The 24,178-nt window shown below is 44.8% G+C and overlaps 1 protein-coding gene across 1 annotated transcript; it reads left to right on the top strand.

Annotated features, from left to right (window-relative positions):
• The first annotated feature begins 441 nt into the window (after nucleotides 1-441).
• On the top strand, nucleotides 442-23,873 carry LOC126561929 (putative mediator of RNA polymerase II transcription subunit 26). Its single transcript, XM_050218307.1, has 6 exons — nucleotides 442-535; nucleotides 13,911-14,102; nucleotides 22,041-22,324; nucleotides 22,389-22,556; nucleotides 22,636-23,606; nucleotides 23,681-23,873. Exons 1-6 carry the CDS (start codon nucleotides 443-445, stop codon nucleotides 23,701-23,703), a joined length of 1,731 nt encoding a protein of 576 aa, XP_050074264.1. The 5' UTR covers nucleotide 442; the 3' UTR covers nucleotides 23,704-23,873.
• The last annotated feature ends 305 nt before the right edge of the window (nucleotides 23,874-24,178 follow it).

Here is a 24,178-nt window from a genome sequence, read left to right as displayed (position 1 = left end):
CTCGAACGAGCATGCCTTTATTCTGTTCGTTACTGTACACCCCACAAGCTCCAACTCTCGATCACGATCGCGGCTCAACAAAACGAAACAACGTACGCACGCACACAAAGCCTCCGTTGTCTGCTGAAAAGCGCGTCACTATTATATGGTGGCGAACGGTTTCAAAATAATTCAAACGTTCCGCGACTGTTCACGCGAACGGACGTCCCACAGCACCAGCAGCAGCAAACGTCGTGTAAAACTTCCCGTCAAACCCAACCCCGCTCCCCTCGTTAAAGGAGTCGGCATCTCCCTGTTTCGGTATCCCGCGGTAACATCCCGTAAAAGTGTGATTCGTCCGGATTTTTTTTTGGTTCCGTAAAGCGAGTAAGTGCCGTGTTTCGTAGTGGAAAGCGAAAGCTAGGCGCCACCCAGTCCAGTATAAACCATCGTTAAGGCCACGATGATGGAGAAGGAACCGGATTCAATGGCAGTTACGATGAAGCAGGATTATGCTGCTAGTGAAGTGTACAGCACCACCAGTGAAGCACCACCCGTAAGTGTCTTCTCGTCTGCATTTTCTTCATCCACCCCCCCCATACACACGCACACTCACATCATTGATTCTCATCGGCGAACCAACCGACTAACTCCCGGACTCCCGGAAGCCCTTTTCCAAGTGATTCAAAAGCATGCTGAATATCGTGTGTAGGTTAGGGTGCCAAGCAAGCATACATTAATGCGCAGGGTGCGCGTGTACATTCGTGTGCATTGTTTGTTTAATGTGTGCCCGTGTGCGATGCAACAGCTACCATTAAGGTCAACATGAGCCATTTCACGCCAGCAAGCCACTAGCCGTCGTGTGTTTCTGTCGTGTGATTTTTCGTGCAGTACACAATCGCGCAACAGAGACAGTCACTGTTCGTGATCTACCCTACCTTTCATTTCCCACCACTGACCCGTCGTTTTTCATCATTGACGGTCCACAGCTTTAAGCACACGGAACTTACGTTCGATGCACGACGATGTACGGTGTTTTGAATCTGTCTTACTTGCCTACCCGGTCTACCTTGACGGGTGGCAAGGTGTCCGGTGTGAGCACTATTGCTACTCTTTCTCCTTCTCCACCAGCATCTTGTAAACTCGGCAACTGCCGTTTGTTGCTCATTTACATCGGCCCGCGTGTGTATGTTTCGAACCAATCGAGACCCACTAGCCGGCCCATAAATCTCAGCCGAACGAACGAACGAAGATGATACTGCTGCTGGTGGTGGCACAGCCAAGCAGCCCTCTTCCGTTTTACCACCAACCCCTTCAACCTCCTGTTTGCTACCGCACTAAAATTCCATTCTTAGCGTTCCGACTGATGCTGATGACGCAGAAGATGTGCGTGAGTTAAGGCTATATTTTACTGAACTCCCTCTCTGCGTTTGGGAAGACCTTGAGAATAATAATGATGATGCTGCTCTGGTGGTTTTAGGTCTGAAACGTTGATTTCTCGGTAAAAGTTAAGGCCTACGGTTTTTGCTTTGCGGTTGAGTTTTAAAAAGGGAATATTTATAAACTACCGAAAGATCCCACTAAATATCGGTCAGATACCGACTGGTTCAAGATTAGTGTTCCTATTCAAGCAAAAACCAAATCTTCTTTAGCTATTACTGAACGCTCACGAATCTATTCTATTCAAAGCTGATGATCATCATCATACTGTCAGCATTGGGTGAATATTTTCCCATCGAGAAATCGCACGAAACAATTTGCGCGAATCGTGATTCGTTCGTTCGGTGTTGCATTCTTTGCAGAACATTGTGGGAACTCAGCTGGGTTCCATGCTTTCGTAGATCGTGTTTTTTTGACAAGGTAAAATTCCAAACTTCTACCTTACAACGCCTAAATCGGCTTACGGTTTAATGTTAGATGGGTAGCAATTGCTGACCACAGAACTATAATTATGCTCTATCCTTCTACAAAATATCACCTCGTTTTGAACAAAGTGGTTGATCTTTATTTAAATACAAATCACTTAGTTATCGCTTTTGAAGATCGTGTAGTTGGCTATTAAAATTAGGTTTTAAATATCTGCAAAAAGAACTCCAGTTTAAACGATATCATTTGAAAGTGTATAATCATCAGTCTGCAAAATCGTCCCCGGTAGTTATGCTCAGCAAAACTTACATGCACCATAATTAGTATCTGCAATGTCGGCAAGCAGTTGGTACCAGACCAGACGGAACGAATGCTTAAATCGTTTCGCGATAATGCACCAAGATAATGCGCGACAAGTGACAATGGCAGTGTTGCAGTTGCAAGAAAGAAAACTAATTAACGTACAAGTGTTGGATCTGCTTGCTGTTCCCCGTTGGCATGAACTGAAAACGCACTGACTCCGAAAGCAAATGGATTATCAAATGGAACCGAACCGTGGAACAGATTTGACAGCCGGATGCCGTTTGGGGTGCGCACACACGTGAATATGCCGAGCGTTCAATTGTCTTTACCAGCAACAAAAAAAAGGGGAGGGGGGAGGGGGTGGTGTTTTTTGAGGGTGGTGAAAATTCACCCCACACCACCACCATCATCCGGTGTGGCGATGATGATGGGTGTTTGAAACATTCGATGAAACATTCTTTGTTTCTTATTGTTCCCCCGTTGACCCGATACTGCCACCATTGTCCATGGCCCCATAAGGTACTCTGGGCAGAGGGGTTTTTTTTCCTCCTCTTCCCTCTTTTGCGTGACTCGTCTTCGTATAAAGGTGATGCTTCACCTACCGTCCAAAGCCCTAAAACAATGCAACACGAGATGTGTTCGTCGCTTGTGGGGCATTCAAGTCTTTCCATGGTTAAGTAAGCCGGTAAGGTGTGCATTCTTTTTTTTTATGCTGAATTTACATTCACTTTGAACTGTAAAATTTATGCATTTTCTTGAACTTTCCGCTTCAACGGTAGCTATCGTGCCAGTTTTGTATTTTTAATGGCAAGATTAAAACTAATCTCATTTGGCTGTCTAACATTGAAGGTGCTTTTTTCAACATTTCCCTTTTGTTCCTATTGACCGCAGTGCTTTGGCTTGGAAACAATGCAACGTTCACCAATAGATTTTCATTACAGCACAAACACCTTTGCTTCCATTTATGCCACGGTCCATTCGCACCACACCAGACGCTAATCTAATCGGTTTCCGCACAACCGGATATTCCGCGGGGTGGTTTTTATGTTGCTCACTTTCGATTCGGTTACCATAACTTTTCTGATTAGTTAACAAGATGCAATTCTCGATCGCTGCAAAGTGGTTTCAAGAGCACCGAAAACGAAAGCTCGCACTCTACCTAAAACACAGAGGCAAAACACGCGCAAAAAAATGGAAAGGAACAAGGAAACGATCGCGCACAATGTAAAGTGTGTGAGGAAAGCGATCGCAAGTATGGTAAACCAGCACCACAGGCGAAAGGAACTGCACCCGAGCTGAACCGCTTGTTTCCGTGAAGAAGAGCACCTCAGCCCAGGCTTGATTGTGCGTGAAGCAACTGTCAAGGGCTCATCGGTTTTTTTTTTAATAAACCCTCAGAAGGGTACATTGAATTTTCGATTGCATAATCAAACCAACCCTTTCCAAAAATGAATTCCAATTTCCTTTCCAATTACATAGATTGCACGATAAAACATTGCCAAATAATTCTCCCAAAATCAAACCAAATGCCTGCCAGGCAAAACGGATACAAAACTGGACAGCCTGTTTGTGATTGTCAATTTAGATTTCTTTTATGGCTCCATAAATTCATCTCGTGTTTGACCAGCGTTGTATTTTGGGGCACCCTTTTTTCTGCATGTTTTATAACAACCGTTTCCTCGTGAGAGCACATGTTGTAATATCATTTAAAAAACACGAAACTATTTAATTAGGCCTTTAAGCATTCGGCGTCTAGTCTGCGTGTCATCGCGTTCTTCAACCCAGCCAACATTTAAATGTGACCCATTAAAATTACAATAGAAACGGTTCGTTACAAATCGTTCGCGTGGAATTGGATGCTGCTGCAAAGACAGACGCAATCATTGCTCCCCCCCCCCACCCTTTTTTTTGGTTTCTTTTAAAGATGGGCAGATTTTGCAACCGATTCCGCTTTTGCTCCACGACTAGGTTCTCTCGCGTCTCGTGTTCGGAACGCATCGCGCAGAGGATCGCCGTCTGTATGCTTAATTGGCAAACATGTTTATTTCTGTTGCTGATGTGTCACTTGAATCAAGCCGTGACGTGTGTCTTTTTTTTCTTCTACGCGCGAGAAAATTTTCCATTCCAAAGCAGGGAAACAGGGTGATGGAGATGGCGGAGGCTGGTGTGACAAACTGAGATCGACGCAACACGGATACCCACCGAGTACGCCGGGGCCGGTGGTGAACGTTCTCGTGCGAGTTATTCTCATCGCCGCGAACCAAAACACCACCGTCAATGTCAGCACCCGGTGCTCTCGTCGCGGTGGTTGAAATAAGTAAAAGGATGATCGAGCGTGATCCGATTGTGGTGTGTGCTACCGCTCTAAGTTGACCTAGATTTAGTAAAAAAGGAGGGGAAGTGGGATGGCGGTTAAGCCTTAGCAGATGAGGCGCACCAAAACCGTAAAGAAGAAACACAAGGTACCCATCGAGAGTGTGCATACAAAACAGAATCCAAACCAGCTGTCAGTGTTTGGTAATGATGAATTCATCGCAATACCAATCGAAAGATATGAAAATGGAGGGACCGGCATCGGGCTATCGGTGATTCAATATTTTTCACGCTAGCAAGTTTTCCATTTTCGAAAGACAAACCCCACCGGCGAGACCTTTCGATGGTGCCATTCGCTACGTTACAGTTTCAATCTGCCGAAGCAAATCAATTTTTTCCCTCCTTTCGGATCGTATTCAGTTCCCGTGTGGTGTGCTTTTCTTTGGTTTTGGTATTAAAATCAATACCTCTCTCTCTTAACGCTGGGGCTAATCCCTTTTCCGACTTTATTTTACTGTTACGCTTAAGATGCTTCTCATTTTCCTGCACCTTTACCTTCCCCATGATTGAAGAAGTTTTGCCCCCGGCTGTAACACTGTTGCACACATCTGCAGCTGCAACTGTTGCACTTTGCAGAAGAGTGCTCCTAGTCACGAACGATGATTTCAAAATCGAACGCGCGTTTAGAAACGGAACAATGTTCCGTGTTTTGCTTCCCCTTGCAAACAGGGCACAAACTGTTCAAACAAAAGGGCACTTAAAAAGGCTCTTTGTGTCTCTGTTCAAATGATAATAAGTGAAGTAGCAGAGGAAAATAAAATACAACGCAGTATGAGGGAAAACAGAATGGTTGTCTATGATAGCTCGGGAATGGTACAAGGTATGTCCATAGCTATCTGGAAGCTTCATGGGAACGATCGTGCGTAGTCACGTACTTGAGTAGTTGCACCTCGCACAGCGATATCGTACTGACGTGACGAACCACGATTGAAAGTCAAAAAACAAAGGAAATTATTATTTTATGAGTCAGTGTACCAGTTTCCTTCAACATTTTTGGAACTAAGTTTCTATCTTGAAGCATGACCTATGCCGATAAAGAGACCACAAGATCGAACTTCAACTGCAGAATACAGACGATCGTACATTTTCTTATCTGACTTTAACATTTGGCAATTTTCCCATTAAAATCTAATTAGCCTCAGGGTGCTTTCGAAAAATGGTGCCACAACACACATACACCGGCAGCCTAATGGGACAACATGATTAGTACCGCGACGGTGACATTTCTAACGAGATTGGCCATGGTGGCACGACCATGGCGCCGCAAAGCTTGGAACCGCAAATCCCAAAAGCTACGTTACAAAAAAAAAAAACAAACTGCGCCCAAAAACCTTCCCCTCCGATCTGACCACACTGCAATTGCAACCAACGTAACGCATAATTGTTTGACCTGCTTTTTTCCACCTCCCGGTCGCAACGCCAATTTCTATTGCCGTCGCACGAATTATAATAAAAATAATAACGTCAACTCACTCATTCAACGCACGTCACCCCGAAGGGTATTTTGTGGCAAAGTTTGCAAACGAATCAAAAACCCCCCCGCCGGGGCTCCCTTCTCCGTTCAACGATACGGTTCCTTCATCAAGGGGGAAAGTAAACCTTAAGAAATCTGAAATGTGTGCCGCTTGTCCCTCTTTTAAAGCAGTGTCACATGGCACGTGTTTCGTTTCGGGTGCTTGCGGAATTGTCGACACCAAGTACCACTTTCGCCATTAACTGCCAAGCACTAGAAAAAACACAGCACAGCAACAAACAGGGCGCTAAAGTTTTCCTTAATATCCCAATCTGAATCGCATTCGGAAAGTGCACTTTGCCGGGAGGAGAAAACTGCAGAGCGAGGGTGAGAAAAAGAAAGAAAGAACGCTCTCTTTTTGCATTATCCGATTGGAATTGGTTTATGTAGTTAACGACAGCTCTGGTTGGGTGCGGGTCAGTGTCCCTGCCGGAAAGCTGTTGCCATTCAGTGACTAGCTACAGAAGACGACAAGATCTGAAGAAAACGCACAACACAAACCGAAAGCCGGATGAAATTGAAAGTGAAGTAAAAGTCTCCAATGTTGGTGGTGGCCGGTGGGAAAAAAAGCAATACTCCCACACTATCTCGGACGACGGTCCCGAAAGGCGACATTCAGCTGACAAGCGAGCGGCGAGTAGTCCCCTTAGCCGTTATTCAAAGCCAGGCAAAGCTGTGGAACATTGCGTTACTTCCATTTAGGGTAGAGCATAATGCTTCAATACAAACCAAATTTCAAATGGACCGAGGAAACTGGAGCTCGTTTGACAGTAATTGATTATCCATATTAAGCGCACGGAATGGTGAAAAGACTTGCATGGCTTTAGGCATGAAAGTGAAGCAATACGCAATATCTTACTTTAGCAAAAGCATGGTATCTTTGTGGATGATATAAAATAGCAGTGCTATATCTTCGAACGATCGGCACAACTTCAACTGACATCCACAATAGTCTATAGTCATCCGCAGTAAGTGGACATACAGACGCCAAACGATCCTCGGGTCTCTTCACGATCATTCAGCTTGCGGTTCAAAGGGTATTGTCCAATCAGAAACGCAAACATACCCCACAAATAATGCTCACCTTGAACGTTCGTGATTATCTCACGTTCTAGCACATGTAGCTAGAGCACATAAGAGTTTAAGACGAAAAAAAAAAATACACAAATACAAACGACAACATACAAGCCTCCCATGGCACCCCGATGAGTGCACGAATTTTTCTGCTCTACCAGGAAGTAATTAAGCTGACTTACCGTACGTCATCGACACACTAGACGACGAGCACCTTAAAAGCTACAGCTCTAACAGCCTGGTTTTATTAATCAAGTACTTGAGGGTAAGATCTTTTTGTTCTTGTTGAAATAACGTTTTGGAGTCTTTTGTCCTGTGATGCCCGAGGGCGATGCAATTTAGAAGGATATACTTTTTCCAGTCTCTGCCGCTTGTAGGAATTAAGCTGACTCAGAACTCAGGAAAATCATAGGCTTTGAACTGTCTGGATTGCCTCCAGTGACCATAGAGACGTGCTTTTCCGACACGTTTTGTTCCATTGAACTGCATCTCGTACGGTTTGTGGAACTCGAAGGTCGGCAGGATAATTTTCCATCGCCTTAAAAAAAAAACTTCTCAAGACACCAAGAGACCTAGCAATTTTTGTTCTTTCTGCGTATTTACTAACATTGCACAAATCTGCTTAACTCGTTCCGGAAGAAAACCCACCAAAGCAGGTCGCCACAATTATGGAGTCTGTTTTCGCACCAGCTGTATGTGCAGTACAAAAATTTACTCCCGTGTGCGGAACCTTAACAAAGTTTGAAGCGAAAATCGCACGCATATAGTGGAAAAAGGAGGGGGGTTGGGGAACCAAAATGTAGCGAATTAATGTGCCCTGCAGGGTCTGTTTGTTTCGATCTGTAACCGACCGTAACAATAACCATGTCGGGTGAAATAGGTTCGAGAACTTTACGCACCAAACCCACCAAACACGAGTCGCTCCTCTTCACAGTAATGACCAAAGCCGGGCACTATTAATGTAATGAGGGCTATTTTTATTTATCTGTCCACTCATGCCGGGGGTTTCTACTTGTGCTGGAGCTCGGTGGCCCTTGCACACACTGATGAGCAAATAACTGCCCCTAACTGATGCTTGACTTTTGATTGCTTTGCGAGTTTGCGAGAAATTACCTCCCTCTGGGTTGGTTTGGTGGTCAATGTGAGGGAGAAGAAAGAGAGAAAGAGAAAGAAGGGCGAAAAAAAGGCACAGAATGTAATACTTCCGGCTTCGTGGTGGTACCACGCGTTCTGATGCTGCTGCGGTTGGCAGACAAAAGTGAAACGACCGCCAACACGCCACTGACCTAATGAGCGTTGAGGATGTGCTGGCGAGTTATCTGATTGCACAAAGCAAAACAACTGCCCATCATGAATTGGTCGAACTTTAAAGCGCACTCATTTTACGCTCTGGTGCACTGCATGCTGTTGCTGGAAACTTTCTTTCAGGTTGAATAATTCGCAACCAAACAACGAAAAATTCAAGTCTTCCCTACGAGCTGGCAAGAAGTCGCAGCGTTGAGTAACGTGCGGTTGATTGATTCTGGGTTCGTGATGCAATTCTTGCCTCTAATAACTACCTTGCGATGGATTCTTCCCGATTTCGTGTCTAAAAGAGTACTTTTTTTAATAGAGATGCATCTTGACGATGGTCCCTGTACGTCCGTGTACATTGCACAACACATTGTGCTGTTCCAACACGAACGTAGCACGAAGCGATATTGGAGATTGATTAAATAACGTCTTCTCGGCGTGAAGAAGAAACAATCGACTTCTATATCCAATCATTGCAAGGCGATACGGTTAAGCAAACGATTAGACACGGTTCTCCCTGCCAGATGTTGATGGCTGATGAGGGCGAATGGAGAAGTTACTAGCGCTCCAAGCAAGCGTAAACCATTTATCTGCTTTAGCGAAAACAGACATACTCGAAGGGTTCGACGTAACATCCCTTCTTGAAGCTGAGAAAACTCTATTTAGACTGAAAGTGAACCCTCGCCATGTCGTGTGAGTGTGTTGTGATGATTGCAACTTCAAAGCAAAAGGGTGCGACTTGTAACAAACATATAACGTACAAGCTGTTAGAGCTTCGAACTCTCACTTTGCGACGAGTCCCCCGATGATGATCACTCTTCCCAGTCATCATGCAAAACGAAACTAGCTTCACGCGAGGAACAATCTATCCCTTCTGTGTGCTCGGAAAGGCATCAGACAGAATGTTTACGACTTCAATTTCGCTTTTCATCGGCCGAAATGTGGGACACATGTCGCACACTGTTTTGCTAGTCGATGCCGTTGATTTAGCTAATGAAAGATATGAGGAGGAGTACGAGGGTGATGGAGAAAAAGAAACCCCCTTCCCCCCCGAGCGACAGACACATATTGCGGCAAAAAAGGCGGTCAGTTCAGTGTTTCAGTGTGGTGCGTTTGATTGACGGTCTTTGCCCATTCCGATCAGGGTGCGTTAAACACTTACATCCACACGTATGCACTCTGGGTCTGATCGACGTGGCCGGGTCATGTACGTGAGTCCTACGAAACGTTTCGCTGTAGGTTAGCGTGTTTATGGTAACACATTCACTTGCGTGCAGAATGGCAGTGTGTTTGCCCGGTTCGGGGGATACACTGAGTGTGCTAAAAATAAAGCACAGTCATATGCGTTTGCACTGATCGAGGTTTGACGAATGACGTTTGATCTGCTGAGGTTCCCAGCCCCGAGAGGTGTTGTGTGAAAGTGGTGATTTTAATGTGTTGTTTTGTAATTATTGGTTGAAATGGACATGAATATTGGACTGGAAAAAAGGTCTTCAAAATTCGTGTTCATTTCTATTTCATTTCAACAAACTGTTTTGGGTTTATTGTAGCAATATCAACACTTTGATTTTGACTTGAAAATAGGAAATGGTTTCTGTCTGGTTTAAAAGCTCATCATTTAAAAATCCAAAAAGCATGAAGCTTCTTTTGGGATGCTATTCTCGAAGTTTCTTTTGGGCACAAAAGAAAACCTGTAGCATTTTTGAGTAAGTTTAAATCGATGAAATATAAGAAGGTTTAGATAGGGGTAATATTATTTTCCAATATTTTTGTGGATTTTGAAGTATTTTAGAATCCATCCGATCCAAATGATTTTTAAATTATTTTTGAGCCTGTTACTTGTCTTTTAAATGGGAATAAATCAAGTTAAATGACTCTAAATTGTAACGATGTTAAATTGAAAATATATTTTCCTTATTGTGTGCCTTCGGTACCATATTGAAAATAAAATTCACCTAACAAAACTTCCTCTTCTCATTAGCAAATCAAACAAAAGCATTTTTGTGCGTATTCATGCTCTCATTTTTTTCTCGAAAACTAAGTTCCCTTTTGTCGATCGTGAGTACAGAGAAATGAATGCAAGTACAATACTATTCCATAAAAAACCCAACTCACATTGTGGGTGGGAAATGGTGGGAAAATAGCTCACACAACACAAGGTGAAATCATCAGCGCAAAGTGCCAACCCTTCCACAGCGACAGACAGATACAGCCCAGCAGCTAAAGGAAGACGCACATGTCCAACGTACATTCAACATCAATTTTCATGCACACGGGCACAGGCACTTTTCCGACCACCAACAACAAGTGGCAGCACGAGCGCACGTTCGTTGCGCATTCACGCGTTGAAGTCTTTCCTTCTCGGAGTGCTTTTTCGCACACAATCACCGGGATGTGACGGCAAGAGCGATTGCCAAGCAAGGGAATTGTATGCGCTTCGAGATGCGCGTAGCTCGGTTGTTACTGCTGCTGCTGCTGCTCGCTGAAGCTGGGTGTCTTACAGATTGTACCGCTGTAAGTAATCAATCTGATGCGCGGCCGAACCCCACGGAAAGGGGAGGACTCGCAATTGCGGACGTAACCACCGCGAGAGTTGCATAACCACCCGACACCCGACCCGGAGTGGACTTTTATGTGCAGCGGCTGAGTTTCTTTGGCAAAAGTTTAGTATCGACCTTAAGCGACAATTAAATCTTCTCTCGACAAACAAAGGTCGCCACTGTGTGTTTGTGTTAAGCGTTTTACCAACAAAAAAAAACAGAGCTTCATTTAGATGAGCAGCTTAATGGTGTGCCAAAATGAAGACGATCTTGTCGGTGGAGTCCAAATCTACAAAAAGAGAAACACACTCCACACTTCCAGCTTCTTTAAAAACTCACCATGAAGATGGATGATGTCAGCAGAAGGTTAGCTGTTTTTGGAGCTTCGCTTTTTTTACACTTCCAATTCACCAGCGTAAGCTCAAAAATTACCATACTCACGTTAATGATGTTAGCGCAAAGTACTCTTTATGCCATTTTCTGGTCGTGTGATGATCACCGTTTTCGGCCGAGGAAGCGATCGTGTGTGTATATTTGTGGCTGGCTCTTGAGGTTCTTCTTCAACGCACCGCACTTGAGGCAACATTTGACTGACTGTTTTGCACGTTTGCTGTGTGGAAGAGCAGATTCAGTGCAATTCACGGCTCGATTCGTATGCAAAACTATCCTCTTTATTCGATGCTCACCAGCTCACACAATCGTCGTTCATCGGTTCACCCTTTCTTTGGTAGCGAACGATGAGTAGCTAAAGTTAATAATGATAGCCCCTCAACGCTCGCAGATTATCATCAGAGCAGCATCTGTGGGCGAGAAATGTGAAGCCTATCGTTGCCTACTTGGCCCTGATTAATGCAAAAAAAAATGCACACACACAGTCTCCGATCTTCTGAGGATCGAATTCATACTTGAGCAATCAAAAACGGCCGATCAGCATGATGAGGCTTCGGATAAATGCTACATCGCCCCGAGTTCATTTTTGGAGCTTCTAACCGATCGGACACGCACAAGCTGACGTGAATTCTTGTGCTTACAAAGCCTCCAGAGTAAGATTGTAAAAGATAGGATGATAGGTAGGAATAAAATCCTTTGTCAGGTGATCTTTGATAAATTAAACCTTTAATTAGTGCTTGCTTCTTTAATATGCGCAACAGTACCAGAACCTGCTAAATCTCAAACATTGCCCTTATAACTCACTTCAAGCCACACTCCACAAGATCAGGAAACAAAAATCATCTGAACTGTAAACAAAGTAAAAAGCGTTACAGTCAATAAATAGGACTCATCCAACAGAGACCTTTCTCTCAGTGTGAGGTTTAAGATTGCAACTCACATGCATTAGCTTTTCATCCGGGAAAGTCTAACCTTTCCCCGTGACCTTCGCTCCGGAGAAAGAGAACGAGCGACTCTGGCAACCGATCTCCAATTGGCCTGGAGCATGATTTATTTTGCTGTTTAATTACCAACAACCATGGGTGTTGTTTGTGTGGTTTTGGTTCTCTGGTAAGCTTAGCCCATTGATCTTTGCTCTTTGCAGACTTTATCAGCCGTGATCACGTTGACCTGGAAAAAAAAGAATCATTTAGCTTCGAAAAAGAGGCGCCTTAACTCTGATCGGGAAGCAAAGGAAAAGACGTGTAATGAGCCTCACTGGTTGAGTTTATTTACGAAAGCAGTAAATCATTAATCATAATATGAGTAGCGGTTGAGTAAGGAGCTTTCAGGAATAGCCGTATGGATTGCTCACTACGTGAGGCACAGCTGCTTTCCTGGATCTAGGTGAAAATCAAAGTTGAACAACAATATAAACTGTTAACTGCAGTGAATCATAGCTGTTTAGCCCAACGATCCGAAGTCTTTCGATCTACTAGCTTTCATCCTACAGCGGTTATGTGACATTATTTTTCGATAAGTGAATGGCCCATTTGTGGTGTGGGATTTTTGTGAATTATCAGAGCGCAAATAAAAACCCTCGAAAACAGGAGTTTTGCAAGTTGCTTTCACTCCGAAAGTCGTCAGTAAGGCTTGTGTCATGGCAGAGCAGAATTTGCATGCCAACTCACTTATGTCTTTCGAGCTAATGAAATGCAAGAAGTGGAAGAATGATGCATTCAACTTCCGGTTCCACAAAAAAAAAACACTCTAACTAGATAGTTATATTGTTATTCAATCAATTTATTTTATTTCTACAATCCACCTCAAGCTCAATCATAGAAGGCAAATAAAGCACAGTGGATATAAAATGTATAAAATAATCTTCATAATGCCTTTCTCTTCCGATCAATCAGCAAAGCCGCAGAAAACAAATCGTTTTACGGCGTTGACACAGCTCGCAGAAACAATATTGATATTTTATTAAGACTTTCCACCAACGAGGATCGGATGCAAAAACGTTCTCCTAGTGAGTGTGTTGTCGGTTTACAGCTCATACAGTAAAATGAAAGGGGAAGTTTTACGATTGTTTGTTGGAAGTTTTAACGCTTTGGGAATATGTTTACATCATCCAACCAGATCTCTGGGGCTTGGAATCGGGTGTGTGTGAATGTGTGTTGAAAAGGATCGAGTTCAATTTCGCAGCTCCACAAAAGGAGCGCTATTACGACAGTTGGTAGAGCAGAAAAAGGAAAAGCAAAAATGCACGTGAGTGGAATCTGGAATAGTGTACAGGGAAATGGCGATCGTTTGTCATCGGTTGTGTCGTGCGTGCAGTTTCGTATGCAAATATCCGAGGTTTCCGGTTGTGTTAAGCCGGATGCGCACCGGCAGAGACCGTGGTGACCGGAAGTTCGGAGCTTCGATCGAACCAATTTTGCAAACAATTGTATGCTTTAAAATAGATTCCAAAGTTGAAAGATTTCTTGAGATATTTCTTTGTGTATCTACCTCTACTATATATTTTACAAGAGTATTGATTCACCTTCTAAAATCTTCTCTCTCCCTCTTTTTCTCTTCCAAATATAAAAAAAAACTAGGCCTACAAAATGCGCCAAGCAAACTCGGTGAAGATCGCCAAGATCATCGCTATCACCGTGGTGCTGTCGTCCTTCATTCTGGGATCGTTCATCCTCGCCTCATCATATCTGCAGGCGAAGCAGTCCTGCGATCAAATGCAGGCTCTCGATGCCGTTCTCAACAAGGAGCTGATGCTGGAAGCTATGCAGCAGGTAAGTGATCTTGCCAACACCTTTTTATTAAAACTAATCACATTAGTATGCAGCACAAGAGCAGATGCTAGGATAAAATGTGTCAAGATCAGGGTCGTCACTTTGATCTGGCAGCAGCTCTACAGCTCTCTTCTCCTTACAACTTTAAATCGAGTCCAGCGAACCGTACACCAAACGGTCACGCCCGTTGTCAACACTTCCACGTACGATTGCGTGTCCGGTCAGCTGGAAAGCAATAAAAAAAGCACCTCAACCTCATAACGCCTAGCGCAAAGACCTCGATGAACAGCAAGACGGGGACAAACAACATATGCATTTGCTTATGTTTACATCGTAGCGAGACCCGGTTTCTTGAGCCACAACATGGAGCGTTTCGAGGAACGACCACCGTTTCACAAAAAAGCACATGATTTATTCACCGAACGCCAAACAATTTGTAGACCTTGCCTCGCTGTGTATTTTTCCTGTAGACAAATTTTTGACGACACCCATATGAAGTACCACGTCTGCAAAGCTTCTGCAAAACTTGTTTTCTTTTTCGGGTTTTGTTTTTGGCCAATGTACTTAGGTGACTGACAGTGCATGACACATGCCGATCGTCGTCACAAACCGGCAACGAAAAAGCTTTTAACATTGATGATGGTTTCGCGGCCAGACCTTTGCGGCTAGGCTCTAAGGGGCAACTCCTGCACATCCCGCAACAGTGTGTGTAAAGAGGCGAATCATTGTCGTAAAACACTTACGACGATTGTTCTTCGTGATTAACGCAGGTGGTTACGGGTGCGTTGTGGAGATCTGTTTTGTATCTCCAACTGCTTCTCCAAGCTAGTGAGGCTGTATGGATGACCGTTAAGCCACACAAAGCAAATGGCGAATGGTCCATGACAGCTTTATGGTTTTGGTCGTATATTCCTCGCCATCGTTTTTCGTGTGCTCTAGGCAGCCCCGGGCTGCCCAGATTCACAAGACGTGCTAACGCATCAACAGGTTTTATGAGAGGATAGTTCAAGGTACTGTGGTTAGCTGTGGCATCGACAGTCAAGCGCTAAACCGGGATCATCGGAACGAACGCAGTGGAATTGTGTGGAACGTTTCGAGTGTGTTATCGCACGCCATATCTTGAACGCCAATTGGCACGTTTTATCACTACTAGGCAGCACCATTCTGAGGCTAAATTAATTTATGGAACGGAAGTGGTTATTCACGGTAATATGATCATCGTACAGTCGTTATTGATGTTATGCATATCGGTGCAATATTTGCGCCCCGTTTTACAAAGATGAGCTCTTCTGTAAAAATGAATGATCCGCACATGATCCGCATATAGAAGGCTTCCTGTTTCTGGATCGATCTGCCCGATCGTCAACTACAATCGTCAACAGCCTAGTAATTATTCTCATTACCATTAATTACGAACCATTTGCTATCTTCACTGGCAGTAAATAAGGAAACTGATGAACCAAAATCTGATTTATGGTCGTAGTAATTGTATGCATGCCAAAGATCAGATGACATTACCTTCTTCTAGTCGCTTCTAGTGACAAACTTTTGTATATTTATAGCCCTTGGTGTTTGTGCATCGTACGATGCCGTGAATATCCCACAATCAGATGACCATTTTACTACATCCAACCTACAAAACACTCCCTGCCTTAGTGATCGAAGCGAAGCTCCCATCCGGATGCTAATTGTACTCCAGCGCCAACTTGCATCCATCCATCATAAATACCCTTTTGGAGTGTCGTTTAAAAGCGCCATAGAGTTTCGATATGAAAGCACCGCACTTTACGACAACACAAAACAAAACGGCTGAACCTACGGCGGGCGACGTGGGCATGACATTTTGGAAAATCAAGGACAGTTCGTGACTGGGTGATCTCAGCCGAACTCAAAGTCCCCCTCGTTTGGATGTTATTAAACAATGCAAATGCTTGTGAAATGTATAAAATATAGCTTTTTTATTACAATTAGTATCGCGACGGCCACACGTCACCCGGTATCAACTGAGCGAGGCCTCTCAAGCTGGAAGAGCTCCATTGGTAGTACTTAGGGAGATGCCGTCCTAAGCTGTGTTTTTGTTTTGTTCTAGAACTGGTTTCAAACAAAGTTTCTAAAACTGGTTTGGCTAATTTCTAGAAGAAATTGTCCTCCAAGCGGGTTGTATTCATCCACAACAAAACAGAGCTTCGAATCTTCGAAGTCTCATTTGTGAAACTCGTCTTTAGTTCAAGGCTTGGCTACCACTAAAAGAATAGACTCTAAAATACGTGTAGCCAATGTGGTAGGTTCATTTATTACTCCGAAAACAGTCATCTGGAGATTCTAGTTCCATACAGTTCCATACAGTGTGTTGATGTTCAAAATTTCGCCCCAAACCAGTTTCGGTTCTTCAAACAGTTTTGTTATTCAAAGCTTTTATTGCTTTATGTGTGTAAGTTGGTTCGTCTTGATTTTTTTTCCTCCTTTGTCCAGTTTTTATTTCGGACGAGAATTCATGTCATTTATTTGGACGATGTCATCCTCTCATCAGTAACATGAAACGCGAAAAACGACACCACCTTGCGATTGTGATCGTAGTGTACCCGGTTGTGTAACGTGCACAGTACCGGCGGCCGCTGGGTCATGAAAGCTCGTTTTATTTTCAGTCCCATGTACCATTCGTTTTCCTCCCCCCCCCCCTCGGTTTGGAAACTTCCTTCCTGTAAGCTTGCTGATTGCGCCGTCCACTTTCTTATCACCGATTGAGCGCCATCGGTGAGAAAATTATATAAAGAGCATTCAAAAGATCTCAAACGTGCCGCCGCATCTTGTATAGCATCGTATCGTTTTCACCATGCAAGCTATGCAAGCTGTAGAGATGGATGCTGGGTGGACAAAGACCTCTGTCGCAATGCTTTATTTATCTCAGGCACACACACAAAAAAAGCCTTCACTTGGGCTGGAAAATGAGATTGTTTTCCCATCTCCGCAATCCAACAGCACAATCACGAGCGGCTGATGCGGCAAGGTTAATTAAAGCGCTACGATCACCTTCCGATAAGCTTGCAATGAGAGATAGGAAATGGCGGTGGACGAAAAACCAGCCAACAAGCGCGTGTACTATCTACTACACGCATCTAGCAAAGCGCCAGCGCTCGATATAACCTAGAAACGGTTAAATGCCACCCCGATCTCATCGCCCACGTGATTAAAATTCGCATGTTTGTCGTGCGATTTTGAAATGGGAAATGTGTTCCCGATTTGTGTTCTAACAAGCGGCATTTCCCGAGGGAATTTGTACCATTTTTGCTTCCCCACCCGAAAGAAGGAACAAATTTCTCTGTTTGCTTTACGTTATGATCCTACGGCGACGCACATTTCGCCCATAGTGTTTTGCAGAGTGATTTCGAAACTATCCGATCACAGGGTATTGGAATGCGATTCTCATCCATCCGCCTTATCCGTTTAACCCCTCGCAACGGTCTTCTACACCCTTCCAGTCATGCGAGGGTGGTTAGTACTGGGAAAACAATGAGCAATTGATTTTCTATAATTTGTACCTCCAAACATGGGTCCTCCCCCGCCATGTACGCGATTGCCCGTCCTCCAATGTCCAACCTGTATCACATGCTCTACCCGATCGGGGAGACGAACGTAACCATTTCTAGGGCCCCCCAAACGACATGCTAATAATAGTGCCCTACCGCCTGTCTCTCTCGATGGAAGAGCCACTCGACAACCGATACAATCCAGCACACAATCGTGATTTCGATCGCGATCGTATCATTAGCGCAACTCGCAGTGACGCAGTTCCGTCCCCCCGATGGCCACGGGTCATCTGCCCGTGTATACGGTGGTTTTTTTTTTCTTTCAAACTTCACACACGAGTTTTGCACAGCACGGCACGCAATTTATATCTGCTGTAGAGGACGCTTAAGGCCACAGTAAAGGCACGCTATGACACAGATGTTACTCCACAGCAAAACGTTGGAGGTACGGGACGGAACCCTCGCCCGATTGATGAAGCTACTAGCCTCGTTTGCTTTTGTTTCACCTCAAAGTACACAATTTCTTTTAATTGCAATTATATAAACGAAGCCGCTTGATTGCGTGTATGGCGCATTTTTCTTTTTCGGCGATCCAAAGGGGGGAAAAACTTCACAACACGTCTGCAAAAAAAAAACGGAAAAGGCCCACTGACCGGATTTTCGAATCACATAACAACACCTCCGACACAGGAAGAAAGGATATAAAAACCCCACAAGCCAGCTTTCTATTTGGAAGTCTTCATTTTTTTTTAATTTCGCCCACCATCTACCAGCGATTCAGCGTGGGTGGTATCTGTGGGCGAAACATCACGCACGGTGTGAGTGATGTTTGCACGCGTTTCCAACACAAAATATTAAAAAAAAACCTTAAAAGCAAAACAAAAATGAAGTGCTTTTGCAAACAAACAGCAAACTGACGGGAAGGATAAATGGAGCCTCGCCTTTACTTTTTATGCCAAATGTAAAGAGGCATAGACAAATTGCACTTTCGGGACGGGCCGAAGGTTTTGTCAACACAGCAGCAAAACGTGTTTTCCACTCTTCGGGCAGCAAACAGCCACGCAGAGTGTCAGTGTCATTTATTATTAAGAAGTTTGTTTTTTTCCCGCGTCGTTTTACTAACAGCTCTTTTGGAGTCGTGTAATGTCGCTGCAGAGCGCATGTTTTCTAATCGTTTTTAGGTAAAAAAATGGCACTGCTTTGTGGAACGTTTATCAAAGCTTTGAAAAACGAACCTCAAACCGCCCTGAAGTCTATAGCATATGCCGGATTTCAATGCCAAACTGTGAACGATCAGGTGACTAATGATTTTTTTCTATCCAAATTTTCCATTTTGGATTTCGCAGTGTTTAATCGGTTCATTAGCATGATGCAAAAATAAAAATTAAATCTTCAAGCAACGCGATCCTTTCGCTAACATCTCCGTCACACGAAATGTGTGAACACTTTTCGTAAACATTGCAAACGGAACAAATAAGATCCGCTGGTGTGTTTCTTCACCTTACTTAGCTTCATATTAGTAGCACATAAAAGCCTTCTCTTTTGGGCTGTTGATTGTGTGAATAAAATGTGAATGTTGCATTTTTCTGATTCCAGCGTGACAGATCGTTTACCTCTCACTTACCTCGGACTTTGTTAATGAGCTTGTGCAAGCATCAGCGAGAAGATGTGTTTCTGATGTGTCGTAAGCTAAACATTGCACACGAAATGAGTCTGATGGCTCGTTGTTGAGTAGTTGTGTTCGTCTACCATTAGGAAAGTGAAATTACCTCATCCCACCAAGATTCATCTAAGAATCGTTATAGGTTTCGAAGCAGTCAGAAGGAATTTCTTAACATTAAGAATGAACCCTCTGTCAAACAGTGTCCCGTTATATAATGCTCTTCTTCAGCCACCAAAGCGAAACAAAAGACGTGAGCATCCCAATCGAAATCCCTTACACTCCCAGCTCCACTTGGTACGATTCACCATCAAGATGATATTTTCCTCCATTTCGTCTTCACTGCAGAAAGGTCACTAGACTCTAAATGGAAGGCTTTCCGTAAGCCCTTAGCCCGCTAGTTTGTGTTACAAATCAACTAAACCACCCCCCAGTCCCGTTTTCCACGGTTTAGGAGAATGGAGAAGAAAAAATACGCAACCAAATCAAACCCACAAAACCAGTCCTCAAATCCCCTACACGGTTGATTACACGCGGGAAGATAAGCTTCGAAGGTAGCGCAGGTTCGTTGTTTCAAGCTCGTTGAAATCATTCCTCGATCTTTCTGCTTGAAATAGGAGGCAAACCTTAAAAATTCAACACAAAACTCCACCAAACGATGATATTTGTGTGGGAGCACTCTAACGACCAGATGAGATGAGTGTAATAACGGAAAATAATAACACTGTACACGAAAGAAAGAAAAATAAAACAGTCGAAGAAAGTGAACAGTTTTCGGGTGGGTGCGAAAAGCGGCTGCCATCCTGGCGGCGAACCCCTTGGCTCGATTGTGGTAAAACCACTTTCACTTTTCTTTCTTCGCTTGCGAAGTTTGCGAGATGACGACGATCATCTTACGCCTCGGATGTTGGGTCGGGAAGGTCTGTAACGGTCGTTGGTACCACACACACAAACACAAAAACATCCACTAAGCCCCATCTTAAGATGCGAGTGAGAAGGGAACGCCGATGGAGTCGATTTGGAGTTCAAAGGTTCACAACACTCGTATCGTCGCATCTTCATTGTCATCCTTCCCCTCTACCGCGGTTGGAAGTCCCCGGCAAGAGAGCACATGATTTGTTCCCCCTACCTGTGTAGGGTGGTAATGGCCGAACTAGCCCTCTCGTGTCCGCCCGTAATAGAAACTGAAAGATGAAGTAACCAACCGCAGCACAACTATGGTTGAGCTTCAAGTTACCCCACTTTGGGGAAGGAACAGATCGGGCGAGTGGTTTGAAAAGTAAAAACCGATTCATCGTACATTCAACCGTCCCGTGTCCGGTGCCAAGTGCTACTGAAGGTACAGTGTCTAATCTGAACGGGGCTTTCGATCGGCAGGGGAGCCGTACCATCAGCTCGCCATCATCAATCGGTTTGGCGGGTTTCCAATCTTCAACCATCCACATGCACTGAGTTGGAGAGTACCGTAGAAGGTGACCCGAAACCGAAGCTAAAGACGCTGTTGGATGTCTGTTTTTAGGATGCCGGAGCAAAAAAAAGGTCGTTTCATAATCGTTACCAAGAGTAGTACGTTTTTATCGTTGCACTGCGGGTTAGGATCGTCGAACTAAACGAGCACACTTCGGGTGATGCTTCGACGTACACACTTAGCTGATCTTTTTGTATCTTAAGCAAGCTAGCAGTACGTTACGTTATAAATCAACTCTTTGATTTGGGGTTGATGTTTACAGTCTCATCTTGTTAATTTCCATCCAACAGTTTAAGCCTTAGACGTGAAAGTGTAGCAAGAATGGCGTTGCAAACCAACGGTAGCATGACAAATCGCTACACTAATGGACATTGGACGATGAAGCGTGTAGCGCGATTAGAAACACTACTGGGGTGTTTAATGGTACTGTTTTTATATCATCCTCAAACCCTCTTCTATATCGTATGGAATTACAACTTTTACATCCATGAAGGGAGATCTAATGCATCGTTGAGGCTTGAAGCCTTAGGATGACCTTAGTAAACTTGCTCAATCACTCATCTTAATCTGTACGGTGAATCGTGGATTGAACACGATCATGATCCGATGGCGACATCCACACACGCAATGCACGCATCACACGATACTATCTACGATGCATGAATCGCCAAACATGAAAAAGCATTTTATCACGATCCTCGCGATCGAGGGCACCATACGCTAGACTTGCATCTTGCACTGGAGGTACACTAGACGTATTGACTTTTGCAACACACTTCAGCTCTGTGTCATGTGGTCTTGACCAAATCCGTCTTATGTCCCATAATTAAAACGTCCATGCATCGATCACAGGAGAGTGTAAAATTTCTTCAAACAGCTCGACACCTCGACTAACTACCACAAGAAAAAAAAATCGTTTCCCTTTTACTATTGGCACCAGATCGTTGTCTCAGTATTATTGTGGCAGGTTACAGAGTGATCAAAGTTAACCTTTTTCCACACATACACCGCAAGAAACCCCCAACGTACATGAGCGCGGTCATGTAATGCTATGTAACATGTTCCAGCACACTTTACGCAATGTTACTAACAACGAGGAAGTACTCCTTTTCGGAGGCTTTCACTGTATACTCCGGGCGTGATCGCGCCCGGGTGGTGATTACTGAACACTTACATCACGCATTCGACTGACCAAGTTTGTCATGGTTGCCGCATTGTAGTACACCCACAAAAGGAACTGTTTACTAACAGATGGTTTTGTTCGCTATTCGCTCACTCTCCAGGAATTGCCAAAGGCGCAGGCTTTGATGCAGGACAACTTATCGGCCGACGAAAGCAACCTGCAGACGATCGATCGTGAGGAAAGCAAGAAGCGAAAGCAGGAGGAGTCCCACAAACACCACAAGGAAGATTCGGATGAATCGGGAGACTCTGAGGATGAGGACGATTCGTCGAACGATGGTGAAAGCGATGAGTCGATTGATATGAACAACCGTCACCGGGTCAACCTGCCATTGGACCTGCATCTGACCGATCTGGCTAGCGCTATTCTTCGGGAAAACCAGAAGTGAGTAGATTGATCTTGTAGTTTTGGGAAACTTGGCCAGAAACTCATCCTCCACATTACTTAGGTCCCGCATGAATTGCATCGTTGAGCGACGCCGTTCTGAGGAGTTGGTCGATTCGCCACCGAAAATGATGCGCCTTCCGTTCGGAATGGAGCTGACCGCTGACCCGAAGCAGCAGAAGGTTACTGGTGAGCGTATTGCCATCTTCTGCGAATCTGGCAACGAACTGAAGTGAGTATTAATGAATAGTCTGTGTTCGTGCAAAATTATACTGACATGCGAATTCGCGTTTTTTCCGCTCCAATCTCAGGAACGAAGATGCTGAACCTGTCCGCCAAGTCCTGATCCCGATCCCACCGGTTCGTTCTTTCGGTCCAATCACTCACCTGCCGCAGCAGATGGGACCTCCCCAGCAGACCATCATCCGCCAGATGCCGCGACCAATCTTCCCGCTGCCCATGATGAACCCGCACCACCAGCAGCCACAGCAACCACAGCAGCAACTTCCCCCAATCCCGGCCCAGATGATGCAGGCCCCACACCCTGACGCACCGATGGGTCGCCCGAACTTCCATCCGTTCCTTCAGCAGCTGCCCCAGATCATGGCCGCCCAGATGCAGCAGCAGTCGGCACCTCAGCCTCAGCCCGCTATGCCGCCACGTACCGAGGTGCGCATCCATCTGCAGCGTATACCGATCCCGGAGATTATGCGCCCATTCTTGCCGCCCCAGATCATGCGCAATCAGCCAGAACCGGAACAGCAACAGCAGCAGCAACAGCCAGCTCCCCAGCCACCTCAGCAACAGGAGGTTCAGATCCGCGAAATGCCGATCGATATGGCGATCCACAAGTTCCCAATGGCGTCGTCGGACGAAATGAATGTGGCCGACTTTGCTGCCCAAAAGTTCACTGAACAGCTGCGCTCGCTCATTGCCCGTATTGCTGAGTCGGAGGAAAGCGAGGAAGAAACTGACTCCTATCGTAACGTGCCGGATCAGGAAGGACCATCGCCCCATTCGGATGAGCGTGAGCTGCAGGAACAGCAACCACCACGCCCGACCGAGCCGGAAATGGCACGCCAGGAAGAGCAGGAACAGCAGCAGCCAGAGCAGCAGGTGGCGCAACAGCAACCACAGCCGCTGCCACAACAGCAACCCGAACCGCAACCAATGCTGCCGATGGGACGAATCCACTACGGTCGCAGTCTGCTGACGCCAATCAGCTTGCCTGGAAAGGTTGTGGAAACTTCCGCCTCCGAGGAGGACGCTGTCCGTCCACACTGTAAGTAGAATTTCCGAAAAATGGAGCCAACTAGCAAACAGTATCAGCCAATGACAACTCCCTTCCTATTACAGATGTCCAACCACGATCGGTTTAAATCGATAGTAAGGACGGGTTTACCATCAGCAAGGGTAATCCCTTACCACTCTGCAACACCCTATGGGCTTGTTTTCTCTTCTTCTCTTCCATTTTTTGTTTATGTGCTCCCCAAAAACCACATACAAACACAAATTAAGATGTGATTTTAAAATGGCAGAATTACCACGCTACCATGGACTTTACCTGCTAGTACTACATACACACCCACAAACTCACTACTGGACAGAATGAGAACGACGGAACAACATCCCCGGGACAAAAATCGGTGAATCTCAACGTGGGGTATTACACATCGTCAGAGAAGGGGGCGAATAAAAGAATATGTAAATATATTTTTGGATTTTGAAGTGATCAAAGGTACGGGGGATCGAAGACAAACGCAAAAGGATCGACTCGAGATAAATAGGAAGGAGTTTGAGTGCGTTTGAGCAGTGTTGGGACGAGCATTTTTGATTGCCTGCTCGAAGTGATAA

The sequence above is a fragment of the Anopheles maculipalpis genome, chromosome 3RL (genome assembly GCF_943734695.1).
Source record: "Anopheles maculipalpis chromosome 3RL, idAnoMacuDA_375_x, whole genome shotgun sequence".
NCBI lineage: Eukaryota > Metazoa > Arthropoda > Insecta > Diptera > Culicidae > Anopheles > Anopheles maculipalpis.
This window is presented reverse-complemented; position numbering and strand designations above follow the sequence as displayed.